We start from the raw sequence: 27,705 nt of genomic DNA on the forward strand, positions 1-27,705 counted from the left end.
CCGACAACTTCTCGGGGTCCATCCTTAGACCAGCGTCAGAGATAATGTATCCCAGAAACGGCAGAGAGGTCTGCTCGAAGAGACATTTCTCGATCTTCGCATACAGGCGGTTCTCCCGAAGATGCTGTAGCACCAGGCGGACACTCTTTCTGTGGGACGAGAGGTCCGGCGAGAAGACGAGGATGTCGTCTAAGTACACGACCACACTGGAGTACAAGAGATCCCGGAAGATCTCATTGACGAACTCTTGAAACACCGCAGTAGCATTGCAAAGACCAAAGGGCATGACCAGGTACTCGTAATGGACGTCTCGAATGTTGAAAGCGATCTTCCACTCGTCACCTGCACGGATACGGACCAGATTATAGGCTCCTCTGAGGTCCAGCTTGGAGAAGACCTGAGCCCCTCTGGGACGGTCAAACGGCTCCGGAATGAGTGGAAGAGGGTACCTGTTCTTGATGGTAATCTCATTCAAGCCCCTATAGTCAATGCAGAGCCGTAGAGTTCCATCTGTCATGATCTCAGTGCGGGTTTGACTCGCACACGTGGGTTAATGTCTGAAACCCGTGCTGATGACTGGCATTTCTGGGGTTAAAGGTTGTGATCCCAGTGCAGGCTTACCTGCACACCTGGGGCTATGATTGTGGCCTCTCCCTGGTTCTGGGAGAGGCTTCTTATAGCCTCAGGATGCTCCCATCCCCGTGAGTTATACTTTCGCCCTTGGCATTGTGTGGTGACCCCTGAGTGTGTTTGTGCTGTGTTCTGGTTGCTTGATTCTCTGTGTATGACTCGGTCTGTTCTCTGGATATTGCTTTGGATTCTGCTTGGTACCTTCTATGTCTGTTTGGTTTTGACTTCTGCTTGGCCCTGACTATCCGTTCTGTCTCATCCCTGGTACTTTACTGATATCTCTGTGTATGACCTCCGTTTTGCCTGATTCTGAGTATTTCTGTATAGTGTCCTGCCATCTCTGAAAGCAGTACGCTAAGCCCCGTAGGTCCTGTGACTGCTTGCTAAACTTCAGCATCCACAGGTCCTGTGTATCTGTACTTTCCGGCTGTACCTGACTCCGGGCCCCCCTACAGTGCGGGTGAGTCTCTGCTCAGCGGAGGCTTCACGCCGGCGCTGACAGGATCCTGACACCATCCTTCTTTTTGACGGAGAAGATCCCGGCTCCCGCGGGCGAAGAGGATTTCCGTATAAAGCCTTTGGCAAGGTTCTCTCGGACGTACTCAGACATGGCGGTGGTCCTCTGCGGGAGACAAGGGGTAGATTCTGCCCCTTGGAGGGGTTGAATCGGGAACAAGTTCAATTGGGCAGTCAAACGGCCGGTGTGGAGGAAAGACCTCCGCTTCCTTCTTATCAAAAACATTGGCGTAAGAGCTGCAGACTGGAGGAAGACCCGGAAGATCTGGAGGTGACTGAGGAGCGGCCGCCAGGCGGACAGGAGTCAGACAGCGAGCTTGGCACGGGTGCCCCCAGCGGAGTATCTCCCCAGAAGACCAGTCGAGAACAGGATGATGAGTCCTTAGTCATGGAATACTGAGTAGAATGGCGTGAGAGAGCTTAGGCAAAACGTAGAATGCTATCTTCTCTCGGTGTAAGGCTCTAACTTGCAACTCCACTTCTTCAGTGACCAAGGTGACGGTCACCTGTAGCGGTTTGCCATCCACTGCGGCAATCTGGATAGGGTTAGATAGAGTAACCACGGGAATTTGGTATGTGTCCACCTCTTCAGGTCGAATGAAGTTACCTGCCGAGCCCGAATCCACGTAGGCCACCTCGGAACCACGTCTCTCCCCTGAAAACAAAAGCACAGAAATCCTAAGAGGTTGAGAGGGATCATCATCACCTAGGGAGGCCTCTCTTACCTGACCTAGGTGGAGAAGTTTCCCTGTCTCTAACAGGTGCGGACATAGTGTGATGAATCACCGCAATAGAGGCACAGACCTTGTGCCCGCCTCTCTGACGCAACTCGGCCAACTTTAGGTGATCTATCTGCATGGATTTGACTGAGGAGGGAAAAGAGGACCCGGCCGAACGGGGACTGGCAGAACGGGTGAAAAGGGGAACTGGCCTGGTGGACCTACTGTCTTTCACGTAGGTCAATGCGGGTAGCCAACGAGATAAGGTCCTCTAAGGTGGACGGGGTATCTCGACCTGCGAGTTCATCTTTTATTCTGCCTGAAAGACCGCGCCAGAATGCCCCCACCAAAGCCGCGTTATTCCAGCCGAGCTCAGAGGAGACAGTGCGAAAGCGAATAGCGTACTGTCCGACCGTGAGAGAACCCTGGTGTAAGTTAAAGAGAGACTCAGTGAGAGAGGCTAACCGGCCCGGCTCATCGAAAACCCTGTGAAAAGTATCCAAGATAACCGGGAGACTCGAGACTACAGGGTCGTAACGTTCCCAGAGGGGATTCAACCAACACAGGGCCTCCCCCTCCAGATGGGACATGATGAAGGCCACCTTGGCCCGATCAGAGGGATATTGCTGCGGCAACCATTCAAAGTGGAGGCTACACTGATTTAAGAACCCCCTACAGAGCTTGGGTGTCACGTGCCCCGTCCTGAGTGACACGGCCAGCAGGCCGGTAACTGATACAACAGGACGCGGCACATGTAACTGTCCTATGTGACGCAGCCCACAGGCCGGTAACTAATACAATAAGACAAAGGGAATAGGGAAAACCTGGGTAACAATAACAATGGTGGCCCTGCGATAGGGAATGGGGACATGGAGACCTCCTGCACTCCCCTGAGTCAGTGTCTCTACACTCCTAGCGTTCCCTAGGCCGGTTCTGCAACGGGCGCCGATCAGGAACCTCAAAACCCTGACTCGCCCTGCACCTAAACCCTCACTAGGGAATTGGTCGGTGCGGAAACTAATCCCACCACTGCACTAAACACACACAAGGAAAAGTGACATAACAGGGGAACACCACTTAGCTTTGCTCTGTTGCTTACGCTCCCAGCAACAGAGCCCACCACCTGCATGCATCTTTTCCTCCACCTTGTCCAACATCTGGGTGCACTGTCCAGAAACGGATCTTCTCAGCACCATCGTGCAGCCTTGGAGCAAACAGAGTCCACACCTGCGTGCAGCTGTCCAGAAACAGAGTCCCGCAAATGAGTCCAGCTTTTCTGCCAAAATGTCCAGCAGGCTTGAGTCCAGCTCTCAGCAACAACGTCCAGCATTTTGAGTGCAGCTCTACACCATAGCTGCCACTCCACCAATCCATGCACGAACTCCTTGCTGACACCATAGCTGCGACTCCACCACGCCATGCCAGCACTCCTTGCAGACACCATAGCGGACACTCCAGGGATCTCACTGAGCTGCCTGTGACTCTCCTTTAGCTCCATCCTTCACCCAGGCTTGCTTGCAAATGAATACTTTATCACCAACAGTGATTAACACACCTGATACTCTCTTATAGAGCTATCACACCTGCTACATAATTACGTGCACAAACTAAGGTAACCAAAGTGCAATGACCCTAATGGCCACCGGGGGGAAAACTACAACTGAAATCACAGTGCAATGACCCTAATGGCCACCGGGGGGCAAAACCACCTTTGGCACACAGCCAAGGGGAAAAAAAAAAGGTTACCTTGTGCATTTACTCTGTCAGATCCAACCTGGATCATGACATTGGGATCTCCGGTGAAGCGAGGCGGTTTGGCAAGGCAGGGCGTCGGGAGAGCTGTAAACGCGGAGGGAGGAGTCAGGGCTGCGGTAGCAGCCTGGAGGGCCGACAAGCGACTGTCAAAGGAGGCCATGTAAGACAAAATGTGGGCTTGAGTATCTTGTTGCTGACCCAGCTCCTGTTGGAGACTGGCCAGCTGAGTGGCATTTCCAGGATCGGCCACCTGCAGGGCCGACAAACGAGTATCCATAGACTTCATGATCAACATAATGCATCCCTGATTCTCCCGCAGGAAGGGCAACTCTTTATGAGTAGCAGCAGTAGTACCGGCGGAGTCCATGGCCTGATCGTACTGTTAGCGTGGGTGGTCAGGAGCCGGAATCTCCAGGAGTAGACCCTCTGGACCGTGGCACTGAGGGGCCCCGAGCGAGCTGCCAGGTGGAACCGACCCGTATACAGGAACCGTTAGGAGCAGGCCCAGGGGTTCGAGTACCACGGTAGCCGGTACCGAGAGGGGCGGCTCAGGATGGACTGGAGTAGGACAGTGGGACTGAAGTGTAGATGACAGAACAGGGCTGGCCCACAGAAGACAGGAATGGAGTAAGACTATAGACTGGAACATGGAGGAACTGAAGTGTAGATGACAGGACAGAGTTGGAACACAGGAGACAGGAATAAAGGAGGATGGAAGGACTGGAGCAGGATGGAACTGGAACACCGGAGGCAGGACTGGAGTAGGACGGCAGGACTGGAACAGGATGGAACAGGAACACCGGAGGCAGGACTGGAGTAGGACGGCAGGACTGGAGCAGGATGGATCAGGAACACCGGAGGCAGGAGACGGAGGAAACAGGAACTCTGGAGCAGGACTGAGAATAATTGTTAGTGAACACAGAAGACAGGCTGCAAGGCTGCTGCAGGAAACACTGAGGACGGCACCGAGAGACTGTAGAGCGCACAGGAGGAAGCAGGGCCCAGTGTGCAAGGTAACACAACGATCAGGCGCCTCCCTCAGGGGGAAGCGGCCTGATATAGCCCCGTCTGGTCTGCCATTGGTCCGAAGGTGCTTCCGGGTCAGGGCACAGCCGGAGCACAAGAAGCAGCAGGGAGGCGCGCGGCCGCGGCCTATGGCGCATGTGCATTGCATGCAGGGATGGCGTTGGCCGCGAGCCCGTCAGAGGTGACCGCCATGGCCGTCGGGTGCGGCGTGGGAGCGGAGGCCGGCTGCAGCGTGGGAGCGGAGGCCAGCTGCGGCGTGGGAGCGGAGGCCGGGTGAGTATGACGGAGCGGTGTAACAGATGCAAAGTGAGAGGAAAGATCAGTGTGGACATGTTGCTGAAGGAGTTTGGATACAAATGGGAGCAAAGATATGAGGTGATAGCTGGATATAGCACTCGGGTCGAGGCATGGCTTTTTGAGGATAGCTGTGATTGTGGCATGTTTGAAAGCAGAGGGGAAGGTACCAGAAGTTAATGATAGGTTGAAGAGATGGGTTAGGGATGGGATAATTGTAGTGGTGAGGTTGGGGAGGAGGTGGAATGGGATGGGGTCAAGTGCACGATTGGTGAGGTGTGATTTGGAGAGAAGATGAGCAAGCTCTCATTCAGTGATTTTGGAGAGGGAAGTTATGTGGTTAGGGCATTGGTCTGGTATACAGCAGGAGCATGGTGGTCGGACAACAAAGACTTGCCTTGTTTGGTCTTTTTTATTTTTGAAGTGGGTGGCAAAGTCCTCGGCAGAGATTAGGGAAGTCGGAGGGGGCAGTGGAGGGAGTTAAAAATGTTGAACAATTGTTTAACAACATCATACTGTGTGTGGTGAGCTATGGGGGCATCATACTGTGTGTTGGGAGCATGATACTGTGTGTGGTGAGCTATGGGGGCATCATACTGTGTGTTGGGAGCATGATACTGTGTGTGGTGAGCTATGGGGGCATCATACTGTGTGTGGCGAGCTATGGGGGCATCATACTGTCTGTGGTGAGCTATGGGGGCATCATACTGTGTGTGGTGAGCTATGGGGGCATCATACTGTGTGTGGTGAGCTATAGGGGCATCATACTGTCTGTGGTGAGCTAAGGGAGCATCATACTGTGTGTGGCGAGCTATGGGGGCATCATACTGTCTGTGGTGAGCTAAGGGCGCATCATACTGTGTGTGGTGAGCTATGGGGGCATCATACTGTCTGTGGTGAGCTAAGGGGGCATCATACTGTGTGTGGTGAGCTATGGGGGCATCATACTGTCTGTGGTGAGCTATGGGGGCATCATGCTGTGTGTGGTGAGTTATGGGGGCATCATGCTATGTGCGGTGAGCTATGGGGGCATCAAGCTGTGTGTGGTGAGCTATGGGGGTATCATACTGTGTGGCGAGCTATGGGGGAATCATACTGTCTGTGGTGAGCTATGGGGGCATCATACTGTGTGTGGTCAGCTATGGGGGCATCATGCTGTGTGTGGTGATCTATGGGGGCATCCTGCTGTGTGTGGTGAGCTATGGGGGCATCATACTGTGTGTGGTGAGCTATGGGGACATCATGCTGTGTGTGGTGATCTATGGGGGCATCCTGCTGTGTGTGGTGAGCTATGGGGGCATATGGGGGCATCATGCTGTGTGTGGGGAGCTATGGGGGTATCATGCTGTGTGCGATGAGCTATGGGGGCATCATGCTGTGTGTGGTGGAACCATTGGGACATCATACTATGTGGAAGGAAGCTTAGGAGCATCCACATACACACGAGAAAAATACACACGAGTGCCGATCTCCCTTGGATCAAGCCAGACAATCTTCCGACTGGATATATTTACACACTGTATTACCAGGGATGGTGAAATGTTTGTATGTAACGAGGGTAGGGGGGTGACATTTTCCCTAGGGGAAAATCGGTATAGCGTTGTGGTGACAGGAAAAAGAAACATGCACATGCATTAGAATTGTTTTTCTACATGCCCCATAATGAGAGGGATAACACGTATCTATTACTGTTGCATTTGCATAGGACAATCTAGGACATGTCAGCTGAGTGTTGCAATAACTGGTTATATTCTTACAGGTTCTTTATTTCCAGGCTCTTTTCCACTATGTAATGTGACACTGTCTCTCCTTATTGAGCCTTTAGTGCTTTCACCTTGTGTGGTCCCAACGTTGTGCATGTAGCCTCAGGTCTTCATGTCTATGCAAGTAGGATGAGCAACAAAGTAAAGTGTCTAATGAGCGGTGCCAGACAGGAAGTTACCGCTCACTTTCTCTCTGCTGCAGAACTCGTTGCTTGGAGCGCAGACAACACCAACATCCCAGCCCAACTCCAATGGAGAGAATTTACAGACTGAAGAAAGTTACATTATATGGATAAATGTTTTGTGACACCTGCACGTTACACCTACAGGAATTTTTATGACATCGCATTATAAATCCATAACAATAAATATGGCGTTTACCCATCTTACCCTTCCTAAAACTGTTTTTTATCTTCTGGGAAAACTTTTGGCATGTGCATGTGGGGATTTTTCCCATTCTTCCAGAAGAGCATTTGTGAGCTCATGTTGGCAAGACGGCCTGGCATGCATCTCTTTTCTAGTTCATCCCAAAGGGGATCAATGGGGTAGAGGTCAGTCAAGTTCTCCAACACCAAACTCTTCCAACCTTACCTTTATGGACCTTGTATACTGGAGCACAGTCCATCTGGAGCAGAAAGGGGCCTTCCACACACTGTTCCCACAAAGCTGCATGCATACAATTGTTCAAGATGTCTTGATAAGCCGAATCATTAAAATTTCTCTTTCTGGCATTTGCAAAAACACAGACTCATTCATCAGACTGCCAGATAGAGAATTGTGATCCATCACTCCACAGAACACGTTTTCACTGCTCCAGAGTCTTTACACCACTTTATCTGACACATGGTGTTGTGCTTGGTGATGTAAGGCTTTCATACAGTTGCATGTTCATGGAGACTTATGCCATGAAGCTTCCAATGGTGTTGCTCTTTGAATAGGAGGCCACTGGTGCAACAAGTCAGTTCATGAGATTTCTTTCCTCGTAAATATTCCAGCTGTCAATTGTGAGTGATGTTATTGAAAAGTGGAAACATTTAGGAAATGCAGCAACAATTAAGCAGGTTCAATGAGTAAGCTGCTTCACCAAGTGCTGAGGGGCATAATATTCACTCTGCTGACTCCATACCTGCAGAGTCCAAACCTCCTCTGGTATTAAAGGGGATATCTGGGACTTTGTGAAAAACCAAAAATGTACCTAAGCACTAACAGGCAGTTAGTTGCTACCTACCTTCCTATTGTGCCCGGCTCCATTCTTCCCCGTCACAGAGCGGTCACAGACCGCTCCTGCTGGCGATTCAGCTGACTCTGCTGACATCACTTCGACAGAACGAGACTTCCAACCTCATTTTTATTGACAGCCGGATCCCAGCTGCCTAACTGGCAGCAAAGTCCCTGACATTCCATTTAATATCAGCAAAAAAGTGCACTAGTATCAGTGCGATCTGTAGAAGGAGCCATCCTGTCACAAATGTACAGGCAGACTGCACGGCACGGGGATGGATATCATCCATCTGCGGTAATGGAGCCAAATGAAAAACCTGAATTCAACGGTCAAGAAAGGCGTGTTCCCCAATACATTTATCCATATAGTGTATAGTCACCTAAGGAGCATCTACAGGATATTAGTTACGTATACATTTCTACATGACCTCATAATAACACCAGTGCGTCTCAGAACAACAAATGAGATTATAGTTGTCATTTTCTAGAGCGGTGACCTCATTGATTAAAGACTTTTATGCGAACCTATTGTGTCCCGATATGTATTCTTTTTCATAAAGTGGCATGCAGGGTTTTTTACTCTAAGGTTTTTGATAAATTTGACAGAAAAAACTACTTCTAAGGGACAATATCTTGGCATAAAGGGATTATCAGTTGGTATACAGATATTTTATGTATATGCACTTTGTGTTCTTTTTCTAAAAATCTTTTTCTCTAGTGGGGATTTACATGCTTGTAGTCTATAATTCCTCTATGATTGCGCTTCTCATGCACTATAGATATCCGTCAGCCGAGCAAATGTGCGGCCAACATCTATCTCCCCGGACTCCCCCATATACAGCAGTTGTCGGCTCAGACGAGCGCTTCTGTGTCTAGCTGAAGAGCCCGGCGCTGCCCAGGCATAGTAACTAACTGTGGTTAGTTATAGCAAATTATAATTATCCTCCATCCCATAGTCCCATGCCCATATACCATTATACATATCCACCATCCCATAGGCCCGTGCCCATATACCATCATACATATCCACCAACCCATAGTCGAGTGCCCATATACCCATCACACATCCTCCATCCCATAGTCCCATGCCCATATACCCATCATACATATTCGCCATCCCATAGTCGAGTGCCCATACAGTTGTGGCCAAAAGTATTGACACCCCTGCAATTATGTCAGATAATACTCAGTTTCTTCCTGAAAATTATTGCAAACACAAATTCTTTGTTATTATTATCTTCATTTAATTTGTCTTAAATGAAAAAACACAAAAAGAATTGTCCTAAAGCCAAATTGGATATAATTCCACACCAAACATAAAAAAGAGGGTGGACAAAAGTATTGGCACTGTTCGAAAAATCATGTGATGCTTCTCTAATTTGTGTAATTAACAACACCTGTAACTTACCTGTGGCACCTAACAGGTGTTGGCAATAACTAAATCACACTTGCAGCCAGTTGACATGGATTAAAGTTGACTCAACCTCTATCCTGTGTCCTTGTGTGTACCACATTGAGCATGGAGAAAAGAAAGAAGACCAAAGAACTGTCTGAGGACTTGAGAAACCAAATTGTGAGGAAGCATGAGCAATCTCAAGGCTACAAGTCCATCTCCAAAGACCTGAATGTTCCTGTGTCTACCGTGCGCAGTGTCATCAAGAAGTTTAAAGCCCATGGCACTGTGGCTACCCTCCCTAGATGTGGACGGAAAAGAAAAATTGACAAGAGATTTCAACGCAAGATTGTGCGGATGTTGGATAAAGAACCTCGACTAACATCCAAACAAGTTCAAGCTGCCCTGCAGTCCGAGGGTACAACAGTGTCAACCCGTACTATCCGTCGGCGTCTGAATGAAAATGGACTATATAGTAGAAGACCCAGGAAGACCCCACTTCTTACCCCGAGACATAAAAAAGCCAGGCTGGAGTTTGCCAAAACTTATCTGAAAAAGCCTAAAACGTTTTGGAAGAATGTTCTCTGGTCAGATGAGACAAAAGTAGAGCTTTTTGAGCAAAGACATCAACATAGAGTTTACAGGAGAAAAAAGAGGCATTCAAAGAAAAGAACACGGTCCCTACAGTCAAACATGGCGGAGGTTCCCTGATGTTTTGGGGTTGCTTTGCTGCCTCTGGCACTGGACTGATTGACCGTGTGCATGGCATTATGAAGTCTGAAGACTACCAACAAATTTTGCAGCATAATGTAGGGCCCAGTGTGAGAAAGCTGGGTCTCCCTCAGAGGTCATGTGTTTTCCAGCAGGACAATGACCCAAAACACACTTCAAAAAGCACTAGAAAATGATTTGAGAGAAAGCACTGGAGACTTCTAAGGTGGCCAGCAATAATAATAATAATAATAATAATAAATTTTATTTTTATAGCGCCGACATATTCCGCAGCACTTTACATTTCAGAGGGGATTTGTACAGACAATAGACATTACAGCATAACAATAATCACATACAGTAGATTATAACAAATACCAAGAGGAGTGAGGGCCCTGCTTGCAAGCTTACAGTCTATGAGGAAAGAGGTAGACACGAAAGGTGGGTGGTAACAGTTGCCCTGATTGTATGGACCAGCCATAATGTTAAGTGTGTAACAGTACAGACACAGAGGGCTAATGGATGCATAAAGCATGTGGGAACATGATGCTGGGAACCTGGTTATGGTAAAACTTTTGGCTCTGCCACACAGGGATAGGTTAGGTTAATGTGTTGAGGCGATAGGCCAGTCTGAATAAATGCGTTTTCAGGACACGCTTAAAATTGTGGGGATTGGGGACTAATCGTATTGACCTGGGAAGTGCATTCCAAAGAATTGGCGCGGCACGTGTAAAGTCTTGGAGACGGGAGTGGGAGGTTCTGACTATTGAGGATACTAACCTCAGGTCATCAGCAGAACGGAGGGCGCGGGTAGGGTGGTATACTGAAACAAGGGAGAAGATGTAGGGTGGTGCTGAGCCATGGAGGGCTTTGTGGGTGAGGGTAATAAGTTTATACTGAATTCTGGAGTGGATGGGTAGCCAGTGTAATGACTGGCACAAGGTAGAGGCATCGGTGTAACGATTGGTGAGGAATATGATCCTGGCTGCAGCATTCAAGACAGATTGGAGAGGGGAGAGTTTGGTAAGAGGGAAACCGATTAGAAGAGAGTTACAATAGTCGAGACGAGAATGAATAAGAGAAACAGTAAGAGTTTTTGCAGAGTCAAAAGTAAGAAAAGGTCGAATTCTAGAAATGTTTTTGAGGTGCAGATGACAAGAGCGAGCCAGTGATCGAATGTGGGGGGCAAAGGAAAGCTCGGAATCAAGTATGACCCCAAGACAGCGGGCATGTTGCTGGGGAGTAATAGTGGAACCACACACGGAAATGGCAATGTCGGGTGTAGGTACATTAGTAGCGGGAGGAAACACAAGGAGTTCAGTCTTTGACAGGTTCAGTTTCAGATATAGTGAGGACATGATATTAGACACAGCGTTTAGACAATCGCCAGTGTTTTCTAGAAAGGCTGGCGTGATGTCAGGAGAAGAAGCGTATAATTGGGTGTCATCATAGAGATGGTACTGGAAACCAAATCTACTGATTGTTTGACCAATAGGGGCAGTGTACAAGGAGAAGAGGAGGGGGCCTAGAACCGATCCTTGAGGAACTCCAACAGTAAGGGGAAGGTGAGAGGAGGAGGAACCGGCAAAAGAAACAGTAAAGGAGTCCAGATCTGAATCCCATAGAACACCTGTGGAGAGATCTAAAAATGGCAGTTTGGAGAAGGCACCCTTCAAATATCAGGGACCTGGAGCAGTTTGCCAAAGAAGAATGGTCTAAAATTCCAGCAGAGCATTGTAAGAAACTCATTGATGGTTACCGGAAGCGGTTGGTCGCAGTTATTTTGACTAAAGGTTGTGCAACCAAGTATTAGGCTGAGGGTGCCAATACTTTTGTCTGGCCCATTTTTGGAGTTTTGTGTGAAATGATCAATGTTTTGCTTTTTGCTTCATTCTCTTTTGTGTTTTTTCATTTAAGACAAATTAAATGAAGATAATACCAAAGAATTTGTGTTTGCAATCATTTTCAGGAAGAAGCTGAGTATTATCTGACAGAATTGCAGGGGTGTCAATACTTTTGGCCACAACTGTATACCCATCACACATCCTTCATCTCATAGTCCCATGCCCATATACCCATCATACATATCCTCCATCCCATAGTCCCGTGCCCATATACCCATCATACATATCCTCCATCCCATAGTCCCGTGCCCATATACCCATCATACATATCCGCCATCCCATAGTCCCGTGCCCATATACCCATCACACATCCTCCATCCCATAGTCAACCATTATGACATCATAATGAGCGGCGGGGCCTGCAACCTATATCAGTGTCGCCATGGCAACCATTATGACATCATAATGAGGGGCGGGGCTTGATACACACACACTTTCCTATTATGTAGATAGGGGCAAAATTGTTTGGTGAATTGGAACGCGCAGGGTTAAAATTTTGCCTCGCAACATAGCCTAGGACACTCTCGGGGTCCAGACGTGTGACTGTGCCAAATTTTGTGGCTGTAGCTGCGACGGTGCGGATGCCTATCCCGGACATACACACATACATACATACATACACACATACATACACACACTTGAGCTTTATATATTAGATTATATGTGGCAGAAGCTTAGACACACTTAACTAAAATAAGTTTTTTCTTGAAATTACAATAATTTGTGTTTTTATTTTTGTTTCTTCAGTGCTTCAAAAAGGAGGCATGTCTTCACACCAGAGACTCCTTTCATTCCAAAGTAGTCAGTGCCTGTAAGCAGCAGAGAACCGGGACTGTGGGGTAAGCAGAGTCTGAAGGTATATACATTCAGCTGAATAGTTACAATTGCAGATTTCCAAAACATTCCCCCTGTTCACTATGATGGGAAGAGTGATCATAGAATCATAGAATGTTAGAATGTGAGAGTGTACATTAACTGGTTAATGGCGCTGTACCCGATCCAGCTGGCTTATGATGGATAATACCATGACGGAAAAATTATTATCTAAGTCCCCATAGACTTGAATGTGATGAGGAAAGTCCACATCCCGGCCTATGTGTTTTTAGGGCTTTTTTCGCATTGAGGACGCTCTATACACACATGTAATCTGCATCTGACTTCATCAATAAAGTTTTATTAAAGCTAAGTATGAGAGAATATCCAAAACAAAGCAGCTTTATTTAAAAAAATTGCTTGCCAAAAAGAGTAAAAAACTGCAGCTGACAAAAAACTGCTGTAAAAATGCATGTAAAAAAAAAATCGCACTCAAAATGCAAGTGACCTAATTTAACTAATTGGTGCAGAAAATCAACAATATTAAAAACTCACCAAATACTCATTGTGGGAGCTTAGCCTTACATAGAACTGTTATCGCTTGCTCTGATGGTAATGTACATCAGGCAGTTAGTAGTGGAGTCAGTTTCGATCATCAGTCTTCAATCCTTCGCTCCTTTCTACTTTGTGAGTGGCATTTGCGACCTTTTAAAAGCCAAAACACTGTCTTAAGACTTTCATCAATTCGCCCTTTGTATATCTCAACTGTCACATCTTCATTTTTTAAAACAAAAAAAAGGCAGTGAAAAACTTTAAAAAAAAAAAAAAACCTCCGCAGAACAATGCTGCTTGTTGCAGAGGTGTTTGTGCAGTTTCCTCCGTTCTCAGGCTGTAGAGCTGACGTTCTGTTACTGTAAGTGCGTGGTTTATTTCCGCATAGCGGAGGTCAGTGACGGCCTTGGTTTATGATCTGATCACGACAACATTCCTCATTCCGATCCACCCTGACGTTCCCAAATATTTTCCTTTTGGGTGTGCGGCCGGGTGCATTCTCTCTGCAAGTCATAGTATTAGAGTTAGTGCAGAAGGATGGCGTCATCTTTACCCTGGTGACAGCCAACATGATGCCCCACCTTTTGGAGCCAGATTTACTTCTTGGAAGAAGGAAAATACTTAACTAGTTACATGCCAGGTATCTCCTATATGGCAGGTACATTGATACTAATAATAATAATAATAATAATAATAAAAGCAGCAGTGTGCTGCATAATATCAGATCAAGAACACCACTAAATTAACAGTGACATATTCAGTATATGGGTAAAATTATGATTTTTCTTGAATTAAATATTGATTCTTGGGGCAAATTCACACAACGCGCTGTCAATATTTACCACAAACAATACATCAACCCATAGAGTTTAATAGAACTATTCACAAATATTCACACAAACCCTAAGGTCAGGTAGTCCAGACTTAGGCCAGCGTCAAACTACCGTAGAATACGGCCGAGTGCTATGCGAGAAAACATTGCACAGCACTCGGCCCAGTGTTAATCTATGGGGCAGATCACAGCAGCGTTTTTTTTCTCAGCCGTATTCGGCGTGCATGTAAAATCACAGCATGCTGTGTTTGTCAGCGAGACTCGCCAAAGCAAGCCTATGGGTGCGGAAAAAAATCGCACAGCACTCGGACCATGCGAGTGCTGTCCGATTTTTACGCAACGGTGTCCTTTGAAAAGCCGGCAATTCATGTGCCGCGTACAGAAAAATCACAGAGTGACAAGTTAGAATAGAATAGATCACAGAGTGACAAGTTAGATATAGAATACATAAATATATAGATGTCAGTGACATACATACATATATATATATATTTCATTGATAGAAGAAAAGCCGGCAATTCATCTGCTGTGTACTGTAAAGTCACGGGGCTTGATGTCACCAGACAACACAAAGGTGACATCAACCCCCCCAACTATCACCCCACTTGCCACCGCTACAGGGCAAGTGGGAAGAACGAGGCTAAGTGCCAGAATTGGCGCATCTTAGAGATGTCCCTTTTCTGGAGCCACTGAGAGCTGATGTTTTTAGCCTGGGGAAGCCAGTATCCATGGCCTCTTCCTAGGCTTTTAATTTAATATCAACCCGCAGCTGTCTGCATAGCCTCCATAGACAATACTCTATACTCCTCCTAGACCTGTCCTCTGCTTTCGACACAGTTGACCACTGCCTCCTACTACAGATCCTCTCCTCCTTTGGCATCAAAGACCTCGCCCTATCCTGGATCTCATACCTTTCCAACCACACATTCAGCATCTCCTACACTACCTCCTCATCCCACCCTCTCTCTGTTGGAGTCCCCCAAGGCTCTGTTCTAGGACCCCTACTCTTCTCATTCTACACACTTGGCCTGGGGAAATTCATAAAGTCCCACGGATTCCAGTACCACCCTTATGCCGATGATACTCAGATCTACCTCTCTGGCCCAGACGTCACCTCTCTGCTCTCCAGAATCCTGGAGTGTCTATCAGTCATATCCTTCTTCTTCTCCTCTCGCTTCCTCAAACTCAATGTGGACAAATCTGAACTAATCATCTTTCCTCCATCTCACAGATCTTCCTTACCCGACCATTCTATAATAATTGACGACATCACGCTTTCCCCCGTACCGGAGTAACCCTTGACTCTGCCCTGTCCTTCAAACCGCACATCCAAGCTCTCTCCACCTCCTGTCACCTCCTGCTCAAAAATATTTCCAGAATCCGTCCCTTCCTCAACCCTCAATCTACTAAACTACTTGTGCATGCCCTCATCATTTCCCGCCTCGACTATTGCAACATCCTTTTCTGGTGCCTCCCTTCTAACACCCTTGCACCTCTCCAGTCCATCCTCAACTCTGCCGCCTGACTAATTCATCTCTCTCCTCGCTACTCCTGCGCTTTTCCCCTCTGCGAATCTCTTCACTGGCTCCCATTTCCTCAGCGTATCCAATTCAAATTACTAATACTGACCTACAAGGCCATCTCCACCCTGTCTCCTCCATACATCTTTGAACTAATCTCCCGATACCTTCCCTAACCTAATCTCCGGTCCTCCCAAGATCTCCTCTCCTCCACACTTATTCGCTCCTCACCCAACCGCCCCCAGACTTCTCCCGAATAGCCCCCCTCCTCTGGAATTCCCTGCCCCAACACGTCCGGCTATCAACCACACTCGGATCCTTCAGACGGAACCTGAAAACCCACATCTTCAGGAAAGCCTACAGCCTGCAATGATCCCCGCTGCCTCCTCACCACTACTGGAGCTACCGCCTCACCATCATTGGAGCTGCTGCAACCCCCCCCCCAACCTACTGTCTCCTTCCCAACCATCCTGTAGCATGTAAGCCCGAAAGGGCAGGGTCCTCTCTACCCTCTATATCAGTCTGTGATTGTTAGTTTGTTTACTGTAAGTGATATCTGTAATTTGTATGTATCCCCTTCTCACGTACAGCACCATGGAACCAATGGTGCTTAATAAATAATAATAATATTAATTATAGGGGGACCCTACGTAATTTTTTTGAAACCCATTTTAATAGCCAGTAAAGGCTAATTATACAGTTGTGAGATGATATTAATAGCCTGGGAAGCTCCATGGGTATTACCCCTTTCCCATGCCGTAGGCTTTCCCTCTGCTGGTTCCAAAACATTTCATGGGAGCCTATGCAATTTTTTTCCGAAAAATATTCTTTAGTTAATTAAATACATGCACAGTAAGCTGCACACACACTGTACTAATTGTATTTGTCACTGACATCTATATATCTACCTATTCTATTTGTATTTACTGTATGTAATCCATCTCTTCTATCCTGTCAGTTCCTGCAGTGATTTTACAGTACATGACAGATGAATTGCCGTTTTTTCATCTATGTAAAATATATATATATATATGTGTGTGTGTGTGTGTGTGTGTGTGTCACTAACATCTCACTCTCTATCTTTCTCTCTCTCATATATATATAATGTATGTATTCTATATGTATATATCTATTCTATTCTAACCTGTTACTTTGTGCTTTTACTGTACGCGTCACATGAATTGCTGGCTTTTATTCTATCTATCTATAAATTTGTGTGTGTTTTGAAGAATATTTCCTTTGAAAACGATGTGTAAATGACTTAGAGAATTGGTCTATGTAAAAGCTCATGTTAAAATCGCACTGCATTCGGATGTAAATCGGATGCTAGGTGTGAAAAATCGGATTGTACTTTCATGACACTTGCATTACACTCTTGCGACTCTCGACAGGGAGACTCGGACCGATTTTTCGTACATTTAGTGTGACTCTGGCCTTAGGGTACAAGTCTGCAGTTATTCTATGAGACTGCAGACTTGTGAGTTCTGACATCACGTGCACTGCGCGCTGTAAGGATTCTCCGGTGCTGTGAGCAGGCAATCGTGTGATCGCAAGTATGTGATTTGCATACTTTTGCCCACAATCCAACTAGATGTGTCCAGTCTCGATTAATACACTTGCACTGAGTGAAGTCACACTCGTCTAGTTGGCATGTGATCGCAAGTATGCAAATCATATACGTGCAATCATGCGCCCGGTGTTGGCAACAAATAATCCTCAAAGTGCGCAGGGCGCACAGTGTGAGGATTCACAAGTCTGCAGTCACATAGAGTTGTACCTCAAGCCGACAACTCCTTTAAACTCAGTGCATTTCTTATTCAAAGTCATTCTTGTGTTTATGTGGGATGTGTTAAAAACAAATGAAAAATGGAAGCTGTTTTTAATGGATCTATTGCTAAGCAACAATTATAAAAAAAAAGTTTATACAGTTTACCAGCTTTTTTGTTTAAATATATTTGAGAAATAAGGATTTAGAATGGAAACAAAATGGATGACACGGGATAAGAATAGTCCTCGTTCACATGAACAGATCATAAGTGCTCATTCAGACTTCCACCTTTCGTGTATGGCATCTATAAGTGTTTTTCATGGGTACAACTCGTACCTATTACAGCCCACACAAGTGATCCACACAAAATCAGAGATGTATTCAATTTAGATCCAAATCTTGGATCAAACCCCTTCAATGCAAGTCTATGGGTCTGTGACTCGGATGCCTATTGTGTGCTGTCTGTTTTTCACAGATTGTTTGATAAGAGAGTCTTGGGAAACCTCCATCGGTTCATTTTTGCATCCAAGAAACCCTAATTAAACTCTTATCACCTGATGGTAAACAACGTCACTGACCGAACTCTTATGAAGAATCGGATCAAACTCTGATCACAGTTTGATCAGAGTGCGATTTGCCCCTGATTCTCCCGGAAGAGAGATTACGTGGTCGTCTGCACCTGCCCTTAGGCAGCTGGTACAAATATTATGGCTGATCAGTTTATATAGCAAGTGGCCGTGTGCCCACGATCCGGAACTAGCTGCGCCTTAGACGCAGTGCATCTTTGCTTTGTCCAAAGCGCTGCCGTCTAGGGAACGCAGGTGAATATGCATGTGTTCACTGAACCGTGCAGATTCACTGAGTTCAATACATTCTATTGATGTAATTTATCTAGTGCCTCTGCAAGATTAATAGACATGCTGCGTTCTGGAGAGACGCACTGCATGTCTATCTCCGTAGGTGATCTGCGGGCGTCTGTGGGTGCATAGTGGACATGGGATTTCTTGAAATCTCATCCACTATGCTGTAACATCTGGCCACTGCAGGTTTGACACTGCATAAGTACGCGGTATCCAACCCGCAGCGTTTACTGATTGTGTGCACATACCCTAAGATGCCTCACAGTTATTCATTTTATAATGTATCATATTTTGATATCATTTTATTTTTATTTATGTCTCTTTTCCTTTCCCAGCAGATTTAAAATTTCCAAAGTTATTGTGGTTGGAGATCTTTCCGTGGGCAAGACATGTATGATAAATAGGTACGATCCAGATGTTTTGTTCCTCAAAGATAGCAGCTTGAAAATTATTACCCTGCACTAAGATCACATATTCATCTTCATTCTGACTGCATCTGCTCGTTGGGAAATTGTTGTTTTAGAGATTATTAGGCCATGTGCATGCAAGGATCAAATTTATTAAAGATTTTAAGCTTTAGGCCGGGATCACACTTGCGATTTAAACGGCCGAGTTTAGCATGGTAATACACGGCGCTGCCGCCGGGACTCAGGAGCGGGGCGTGCAGCTCCATGTATTGCTAAGCGGCCGCATGCCCCGCTCCTGAGTCCCGGCGGCAGCGCCGTGTATTACCATGCGAGACTCGGCCGTTTAAATCGCAAGTGTGATCCCGGCCTTAATATAAAAATATACAGTGCTTGCAATAAAAGATGTAAAAAGGTCAAAACGAAATGACACAAATATGCAAAACGGTTATAAAATAAAAGGTAGAATTAGCTGCAATACTTAAACGTTTTTCTGCTTCCTTGAGGAAAGGAGAAAAGAGGTATGGATTACATCAGCATATGCAGCCTTCACATATGAACATCTTTCTTTTGTGTCGCCCAGATTTTTGTAGTCCTGACCATATGCTCATATTTCCAGGATCACCTGGATTGGGCTATTTATGGTTGGCTGGAGGGCTAAGGGCCTTGCATTTAAAATATCCTGCGGCTCTCCCCTCCTCTTTATGCAGTCAATGGGAAATATTCTTCCTTCCAAGCCAGCTGCTTTAAAGCTGAGGGTCCAGGAAAGGTGCCATGTTTGACAACTCTCAGTATTCTCCCAGGAGACCCCCCCCCTGTGGTTCTGAGTTCCTGCAATAAGAATAGGCAGATGTTCTGTCCTAAAGGCCCCGTCACACACAGCGATCTCGCCAGCGAGATCGCTGATTTTGTGACGCCACGGCGATCTCGCCAGCGAGATCGCTGATTTTGTGACGCCACGGCGATCTCGCCAGCGATATCGCTGTGTATGGCACGCATCAGTGACGGGCCCCCTGCCGGGTATCGCTGATCGTGCAGGATCGTCCTGGGCCGTTTTTTGATCGTTGGTCTCCCACTGGCCAGTGCGCATTGATACGTGTGGCAGCGAGAGACCAGCGATCAGCGACACTGGTTTCCAATGTAAACAGCGGGTATCTAAGAGCTGCGCGGCTCTTGGTTACCCGCTGTTTACCTTGGAAACCAGCGTACACGCTGGTCCTGATCGCTGGAGGGGCTGTCTATGTGACAGCTCACCAGCGATCAGCCTAACGATGTCCCAGCGATCCCATCCATGTCAGATCGTTGGTGGGATCGCGGAGACATCGTTATGTGTAACGGGGCCTTTAGACGTAGAGACAATTATGCGGATGCAGCCTTACTAGTTATTTTGCTGACATTATCGTTTTCCTTACAATTATATACTTTCTTTACTGTGCTGAACCTGCGGTTCATGTCGATTTCTTTTGTGGGTACACTATTATGTGCAAATTTTCCCATAGAATTGCAGTAGATACAGAAAAAACACAGGTAGAAAATGTACTAAAAACACGTGTAACCCGCGCATGTCTGTATCAATAACATTTTGGCAGCGCCAAAGTATCAAAACAAAGAAGCTTTATTTAAAACATGACATACCGACAAGAGACAAAAACTGCAGCATAAAAAATGCGATAAAAATGCAAGAAACATACCGTAATTTACCTAATAGGTGCAGAAATACTGCTGAAAAGCTGCAACATCAAAATTTAATAAATGCTCATTGCTAGGCTTTAGGGTGTATTGCAATTATGTCCATTTTTAAGACTTCTTTTTTTTTAAGGTTCTGCAAAGATGCCTTTGATAAAAATTACAAGGCTACAATTGGGGTGGACTTTGAGATGGAAAGGTTTGAGATCCTGGGAATTCCTTTCAGCTTGCAACTGTAAGTATAATATCTCATTATACATCTGCTCATAACGATTTGGGTCCTAATCAGACAGATATCCTGAAATGACCATTTAAGTGGTTTTGCAAAAAAAATATGTTTGTGATGCAGCCAAATGCTATGAACTCCCTGTATTCCTCCATAATAAGGTTTGCTTCTCCGATCACAGTTAACAATATGAGAACACAGAAGATTTTAGGCAGCAGATTTTTTTTTGGAACATACAGTGGTGTTTCTCACACATTGTAATAGTATTTTGATAACAGCAGCATAAATTGAATATTTCACCATATTGATTACAGTATATTCTAATGTAAAACTAAATGATTTGCATTAACTTTCCTTATTAATAATTGAGAATCTTGTTGGGTCACAAAAATTTATATACTGTGCAAGTAAGTCATCCACATTTACTTGCTTGTACTGAATATGATTTTTTTTACTTTTAATTAGATGGGACACAGCCGGACAAGAAAGATTTAAATGCATTGCTTCCACTTACTACAGAGGGGCCCAGGGTATGTTCATTACTATTGACAGTTATAGAATTTGTATTTTAATAGTTTTTTTATACACTTTTATATTATTATGAACCCATCATATCCCAAAGCACTTTGTAGATATTGTCTTCACTGTCCGCTTTGGAGTTCACAATATAAATACCATATTAGTATGTATTTCCCCATGGTGAATTTCTTCTCCACTCATGGTCAGTGGTTAGGTGAAGCCATTTATTGTCAAACTACTGTGTTTTCTCTTTTTAAGTCATAATGACAACCCAAAACATCCAAATGACCCAGATCAAAAGTTCACATACCTTGGTGATTTTGCCCTGATAAGATGCACAGAAGTTGGCACAAATAGGTTTGAATGGCTACTAAAGGTAACATCCCCACCTGTGACCTGTTTGCATGTAATCAGTGTGTGAGCATAAAAGCTGAGTGAGTTTCTGGCATCCAGACAGACTCTTGCATCTTTCATCCAGCCACTGACGTTTCTGGATTGTGAGTCATGGGGAAAGCAAAAGATTTGTCAATAGATCTACGGGAAAAGGTAGTTAAACTGTATAAAACAGGAAAGGGATACAAAAAGATATCGAAGGAATTGATAATGCCAGTCAGCAGCGTTCAAACTGTGATTAACAAATGGAAAATCAGAGGCTCTGTAAAAAGAAAACCACGGTCAAGTAGACCAACAAAAATTTCGTCCACAACTGCCAGGAAAATTCTTCGGAATGCAAAGAAAAACACACAAATAAAATCAGCTGAAATACTGGACTCTCTGAAAACTAATGGTGTGGCTGTTTCAAGATGCACAATAAGGAGGCACTTGAAGAAAAATGGTTGAGTCGCCAGAAAAAAGCCATTCCTGCACAAATACCACAAAGTATCTCGCCTACAATATGCAAAACAGCACAGAGACAAGCCTCAACACTACTGGAACAAGGTAATTTGGAGTGATGAGCCCAAAATTTATTTTTTTGGCCACAACCATAAACGTTACATTTGGACAGAGGTCAACAAAGCCTATGATGAAAGGAACACCATTCCTACTGTAAAGCATGGAGGTGGATCGCTGGTGTTTTGGGGATGTGTGAGGTACAAAGGCACAGGAAACTTGGTCAAAGTTGAAAGAAAGATGAATGCAGCACGTTATCAGTAAATACTGGAGGCAAATTTGCAATCATCAGCCCGGAAGCTGCGCTTGGCGAGTACTTTGGCGTTAGAACATGACAACGATCCAGAACACAAGCCCAAGTTGATCTGTCATTGGCTACAGCAGAACAAGGTGAAGGATCTGGAGTGGCCATCTCAGTCTCCTGACCTCCATATCATTGAGCCACTCTGGGAAGATATCAAGCACGCAGTTCATGCTAGACAGCCAAGGAATTTACAGGAACTGGAGGCTTTTTGCCAAGAAGAGTGGGCAGCTTTACCATCTGAGAAAATAAAGAACCTCATCCACAACTACCACAAAAGACTTCAAACTGTCATTGATGTTAGTGCGGGCAATACATGGTATTAAGAAATGGGGTATGTGAACTTTTGATCAGGGTCATTTGGATGTTTTGGGTTGTCATTATGATTTAAAAAGAGAAAGCACAGTAGATTGACAATTAATGGCGTCATCCAACCACTAACCATGAGTGGAGAAAACATTTTGGTGTTATCATTTATATTCTCTGAAAAAAGAACAAGAAAGTAAAAATTCTGCCGGGGTATGTAAACTTTTGAGCACACCTGTATATACATTATTAATAGATCTTTTACATCTAAGGAAAATTGTGTATTTGCTTTGAAAATTTCAGAATTGAAATCCTAATATTAATTCTGCAATAGAGCTAAATAACTCATGAGGCCAAGTGTATTCAATCTCTGGCCATCCAGCCTGACAACTGCAGCTTGCAGCTTGTACTGAGTATAGTGAGATTTCAGCTGCAGCAGGGAGGAGGAGTTCTGAGGCGCTTGGATGTTGGAGACTGAGTTGAAACTCATACAGCCATTCTGAAATTGAGTTTCAAAGTAAGCACGCCAGTTTCATCTGGTCTGAGTTTGTTTTGTGTAATTTGGTGACATATACTCTAAAACCCGTTGAAGATGCTGGACAAGAATGTTCATCGTAAGCAGCAGGGAAGCTTCCTTGTCCTACTAATTGTGTGGACAAGGTAGGTGTAACCATAATGTCTTATCCGAGCACACTCGGGTGTTATTCGAGTATCTTGGGCATGCTCGTATATTATATTCGAGTCCCTGCGGCTGCATAGTTTGAGGCTGTTAGCCTGAACACATGTGGGGATTGCCTGTTTTTTAGGGAATCACCACATGTGTTGAGGCTGTCTAACAGCTGCAAATCATGCAGCTGCAGAGACTGGAACATAATATACGAGCACACCCAGGTGCTCGGAAAAAAACGGGCATGCTTGGATAAACCGATATCCCAGCACTGTCGCTCATCATCACTAATCGCATGCAGTCTGTAAGGGAAGATACTGTAGGATCCAGTGAAGAACTCCAGAGCTGTCTGACCATGTTTCCTGTAATAATTGTCTATGAATTTTTATTGCATTTGCTAATGCACTGGCATATAGATATATATATATATATATATATATATATATATATATATATATATAATGAAGACTTTTTTTAATATAAGTAAACCGTGGAATAATATTCACATGTTTGGTATTGTCACGATCATAAAAAACATGGGCAATATATTTCTTACACAATTTATGCAACAGAATTATTTTTTTCAGCATTGTTGCCAAAATAAAAATGAATAGAAATTAAGTTCAAATGTATACGTACTAAAAAAAGTCACCTACATACAGTCCTACTCGCTATACAGGAAAAAATCTAATCAACTACATCAATCAACAAGTTATAACTGCTTGCACACAATGCAGAAAAAATGAAAGGTTTCTTAAGGCCAAAACTGAATCGGTCCTCAAAAGTTTTGGTAGGAAGCAAGGGAACTATTCTGTTCACTGCAAAAAAAAAAGATGTGTTCTATAAAATTTATTCCAATGTAACTTATTTACAGATGTTTTCCCACATTTTTCTGATCAGAAATCTACGCTAGGTGCAACCAGCCATTATATTGTATTCCTAAATTGATGTATAGTGTAGTAAAATACTAATGCACCCATAGGCGAGACAACAGAATTATTGCATGTGCCATATTGCAACATTACCAGAAATTATTTCTTCTCAATCTTATGCTAACATCAAGCTTTTCTGTTTTCCAGCCATAGTTATAGCCTTTGATCTGACAGATATTTCATCCTTAGAGCATACTAAGTAAGTGATTTCACGACGGTCTGTTTGTCACATCTACAGTGCCTTGAAAAAGTATTCATACCCAATGAACTTTTCAACATTTCTTCAAGTTACACCCACAAACTTCAATGTATGTTTTATGTGATATACCAAAACAAAGTCTCAAGTATTTGTTAAAGGGAACCTGTCACCCCCTTGGGCTTTTTTAACTAAAAGAGCCACCTTCACAGAATGCAGCCTGAGTGCTGCTGACCCCCAGTAATGCCGAAATATTAACTTTTATAAATAGGACCTCATACCTGTAATGCGTTCCATAGGTATGGTGTGTCCCCCTGAAGAAGCCGCCTCCCCGCCGTCAATCATGTCTTTGTAGCGTCTGGGCCCCGCCTCCCATAGCTGTCCATCATGGCGCTGTGCTGCCGTCTGTGCCCCGCCTCCCATAGCCATTCATCATGCCCCTGCTCTGCCATCTGTGCCCCGCCTCCCATAGCCGTTCATCATGCCCCTGCTCTGCCGTCTGTGCCCCGCCTCCCATAGCCGTCCATCATGCCCCTGCTCTGCCGTCTGTGCCCCGCCTCCCATAGCCGTCCATCATGCCCCTGCTCTGCCGTCTGCCCCGCCTCCCATAGCCGTTCATCATGCCCATTTGCTGCCATCTGGGCCCCGCCTCCCATAGACGTCAATCATGCCCCTGCTCTGCCGTCTGTCCCCACCTCCTTCTGTCACTTATGCCGGCGCCTGCTCTGTGAAAACAGTTCTCGGGCATGCGCAGTGTGCGCTGTCCGTGAACTGACATCAGGCAATCACGCCTGCGTGTTGTAGAGGCCCCAGATACTGCCCCAGTGTGAATACATCATAACACACACACTGCGGGCCTCCACAACACTTAACGGCATGATGGACGGCTATAGGAGGCGGCGCACAGACGGCAGCAAAGGGGCATGATGGACATCTATGGGAGGCGGGGTACAGACGGCAGAGCAGGGGCATGATGGACGGCTATGGGAGGCGGGGCACAGACGGCAGCACAGGGGCCTGATGGATGGCTATGGGAGGTGGGGCCCAAACGCTACAGGGGCACGATGGACGGCTGGGAGGTGGCTGATACAGGGGGACACACCATACCTCATATTACAGGTATGAGGACCTATTTATAAAAGTCAATATTTCGGCGTTACTGGGGGTCAGAAACGGAAGAGCCACCTTCACAGAATGCAGCCTTAGTGCTGCTGAAGGTGGCTCTTTTAGTTAAAAACGCCCGGGGGGGGGGGTGACAGGTTCCCTTTAAATGTAAAGGAAATGACACATGGTTTTCTCAATATTTTAAAAGTATATATCTGAAAATTGGAGCGTGCATTTGTATTCAGTTTTCTGTAGTCTGGTACTCTAAATAAAATCCTGAGTGACCAATTGCCTCTAGAAGTCACATGATTAGTAAATTGAGTGTACCCGTGTGAAATTTATTCTTAGTATAACTACAGCTGTCCTATGAAGGACTGAGAGGTTTGTTTGAGAACACTGTGGATCAAACAACATAATGAAAAACAAGGAACACACCAGACAAGTCAGGGATAAAGTTGTGGAGAAGAGTAAAGCAGGATTAGATTATTAAAAATATCCCAAGCTCTGAGTATTTCACAGAGCACTGTTCAATCCATCATCCAAAAATGGAAGGAGTAACTTACTGCAAACCTACCAAGACATGGCCGTCCACCTAAACTGACATCTCAAGCATGGAGAGCACTAATCACTAATTAGAAAAGCAGCCAAAAACCCATGGTCACTGTGGAGGAGCTGCAGAGATCAGGTGGGAGAATTTGTCCACAAAACAACTTTTAGTCGTATACTCCGCAATTTTGACCTTCATGGAAGAGTGGTAAGAAAAAAAACAATTTTGAAAGCAAGCCATAAGAAGTCCTGTTTGCAGTTTGCAACAAGCCCACATAGGGGACACAGCTAGCATGTGGAAGAAGGTGTTATGGTCAGATGAGACCAAAGTAGAACTTTTTAGGCTAAATTTAAAATGTTATGTGTGGCAGAAAGTTAATACTGCACATCACCCTGAAAACACCATCCCCACAATCAAACATGGTGGTGGTAGCTTGATGCTGTTGTGAGGCTTTTCTTCAGCAGGGACAGGGAAGCTAAATGGATGGAGCTAAATATAGGACAATCCTGGAGGAAAACCTGTCAGAGGACTTGAGACTGAGTCGTAAGTTCATCTTCCAGCAGGACAGCAACCCTAAACCTACTGACAGACCAACAATGGAATGGTTTAGATCCAAACATATGTATGTTTTTGAATGGCCAAAGTATTGACTCAGGGAGGGGGCTGAATAAAAATGCATGTCACAATTTTCAGATTTATATTTGTAAAATAATTAGAAAACAATGTATCATTTCCTTTACACTTCACAAATACTTGCTACTTTGTGTGGTGTGACATAGTCGCTGGTAAAGTACTGGAGGGGAGATATGTGTCACTACGCTTAATGGCTTCAGTGATGTAAAACCCAGAGTATTTTCCTCCAGCACTCTACGTGTTGCGTGGTTTAAGCTAAGTTGCATAAATGGGCTGGGTTTTATGTGAACAACCATGTGAACTACATGTGAACTACATGTGGGGACAAATGACACCGCAAGAAACGACCTGGAAACCATCTGCAGAGACTTTGAAGACTTAGGCAAGAAAGTGAAAGAACTGGGAGCGCAGGTGGTCTTCTCTTCCATCCTCCCAGTGGATGGCCATGGAACAAGGAGGTGGAATAAGATTCTGCAAGTGAACAACTGGCTACGTCGATGGTGCCGTCAGCAACGATTTGGATTTGTGGATCACGGAGTGAACTACTTATACGATGGACTACTTGCTAGAGATGGGGTGCACCTTACGAAGACTGGAAAGCATGTATTTGGAAGTCGCCTTGCTACACTTGTAAGGAGAGCTTTAAACTAGAACAACATGGGAAGGGAAGCAAAAGACCAGAAAAAGCCATACACCTGACAAATGCTATTGAGAACTCTGCTATTAGAAGTGGAAAGGAAGAACAAAGACGAAAGAATCTAATTAATAAAAATATTGGAGAAAGAGAAACCAATCACAAACTAAAATGTTTCTATACTAATGCACAAAGCATGGGCAACAAACAAGGAGAATTGGAACTACTAACACAGGAAAAGAAATATGATGTCATTGGAATCACTGAAACTTGGTGGGACAATACACATGATTGGAATACAAGACTAGAAGGATACAACTTATTTGCAAGAAACAGACTTGATAAACGAGGAGGGGGTGTTGCATTGTATGTTAGAAACGCG

General features: G+C 45.1%; 1 protein-coding gene across 4 annotated transcripts in view; it reads left to right on the forward strand.

Annotated features, from left to right (window-relative positions):
• Positions 1-27,705, forward strand: part of RAB34 (RAB34, member RAS oncogene family) — a 53,656-nt gene that overhangs the window by 16,682 nt on the left and 9,269 nt on the right. For 3 of the 4 annotated variants that reach the window (XM_073565513.1, XM_073565514.1, XM_073565515.1), the window contains exons 3-7: positions 12,680-12,771; positions 18,613-18,681; positions 20,501-20,602; positions 21,059-21,123; positions 24,357-24,408. In XM_073565513.1, the coding sequence (XP_073421614.1) occupies positions 12,680-12,771; positions 18,613-18,681; positions 20,501-20,602; positions 21,059-21,123; positions 24,357-24,408 (380 nt within the window). The remainder of the gene's footprint in view (positions 1-12,679; positions 12,772-18,612; positions 18,682-20,500; positions 20,603-21,058; positions 21,124-24,356; positions 24,409-27,705) is intronic. The other variant, XM_073565516.1, reaches the window with a different exon arrangement.

Source organism: Dendrobates tinctorius, unplaced genomic scaffold, assembly GCF_039654945.1.
Source record: "Dendrobates tinctorius isolate UK_male_01 unplaced genomic scaffold, ASM3965494v1 ptg000016l, whole genome shotgun sequence".
NCBI lineage: Eukaryota > Metazoa > Chordata > Amphibia > Anura > Dendrobatidae > Dendrobates > Dendrobates tinctorius.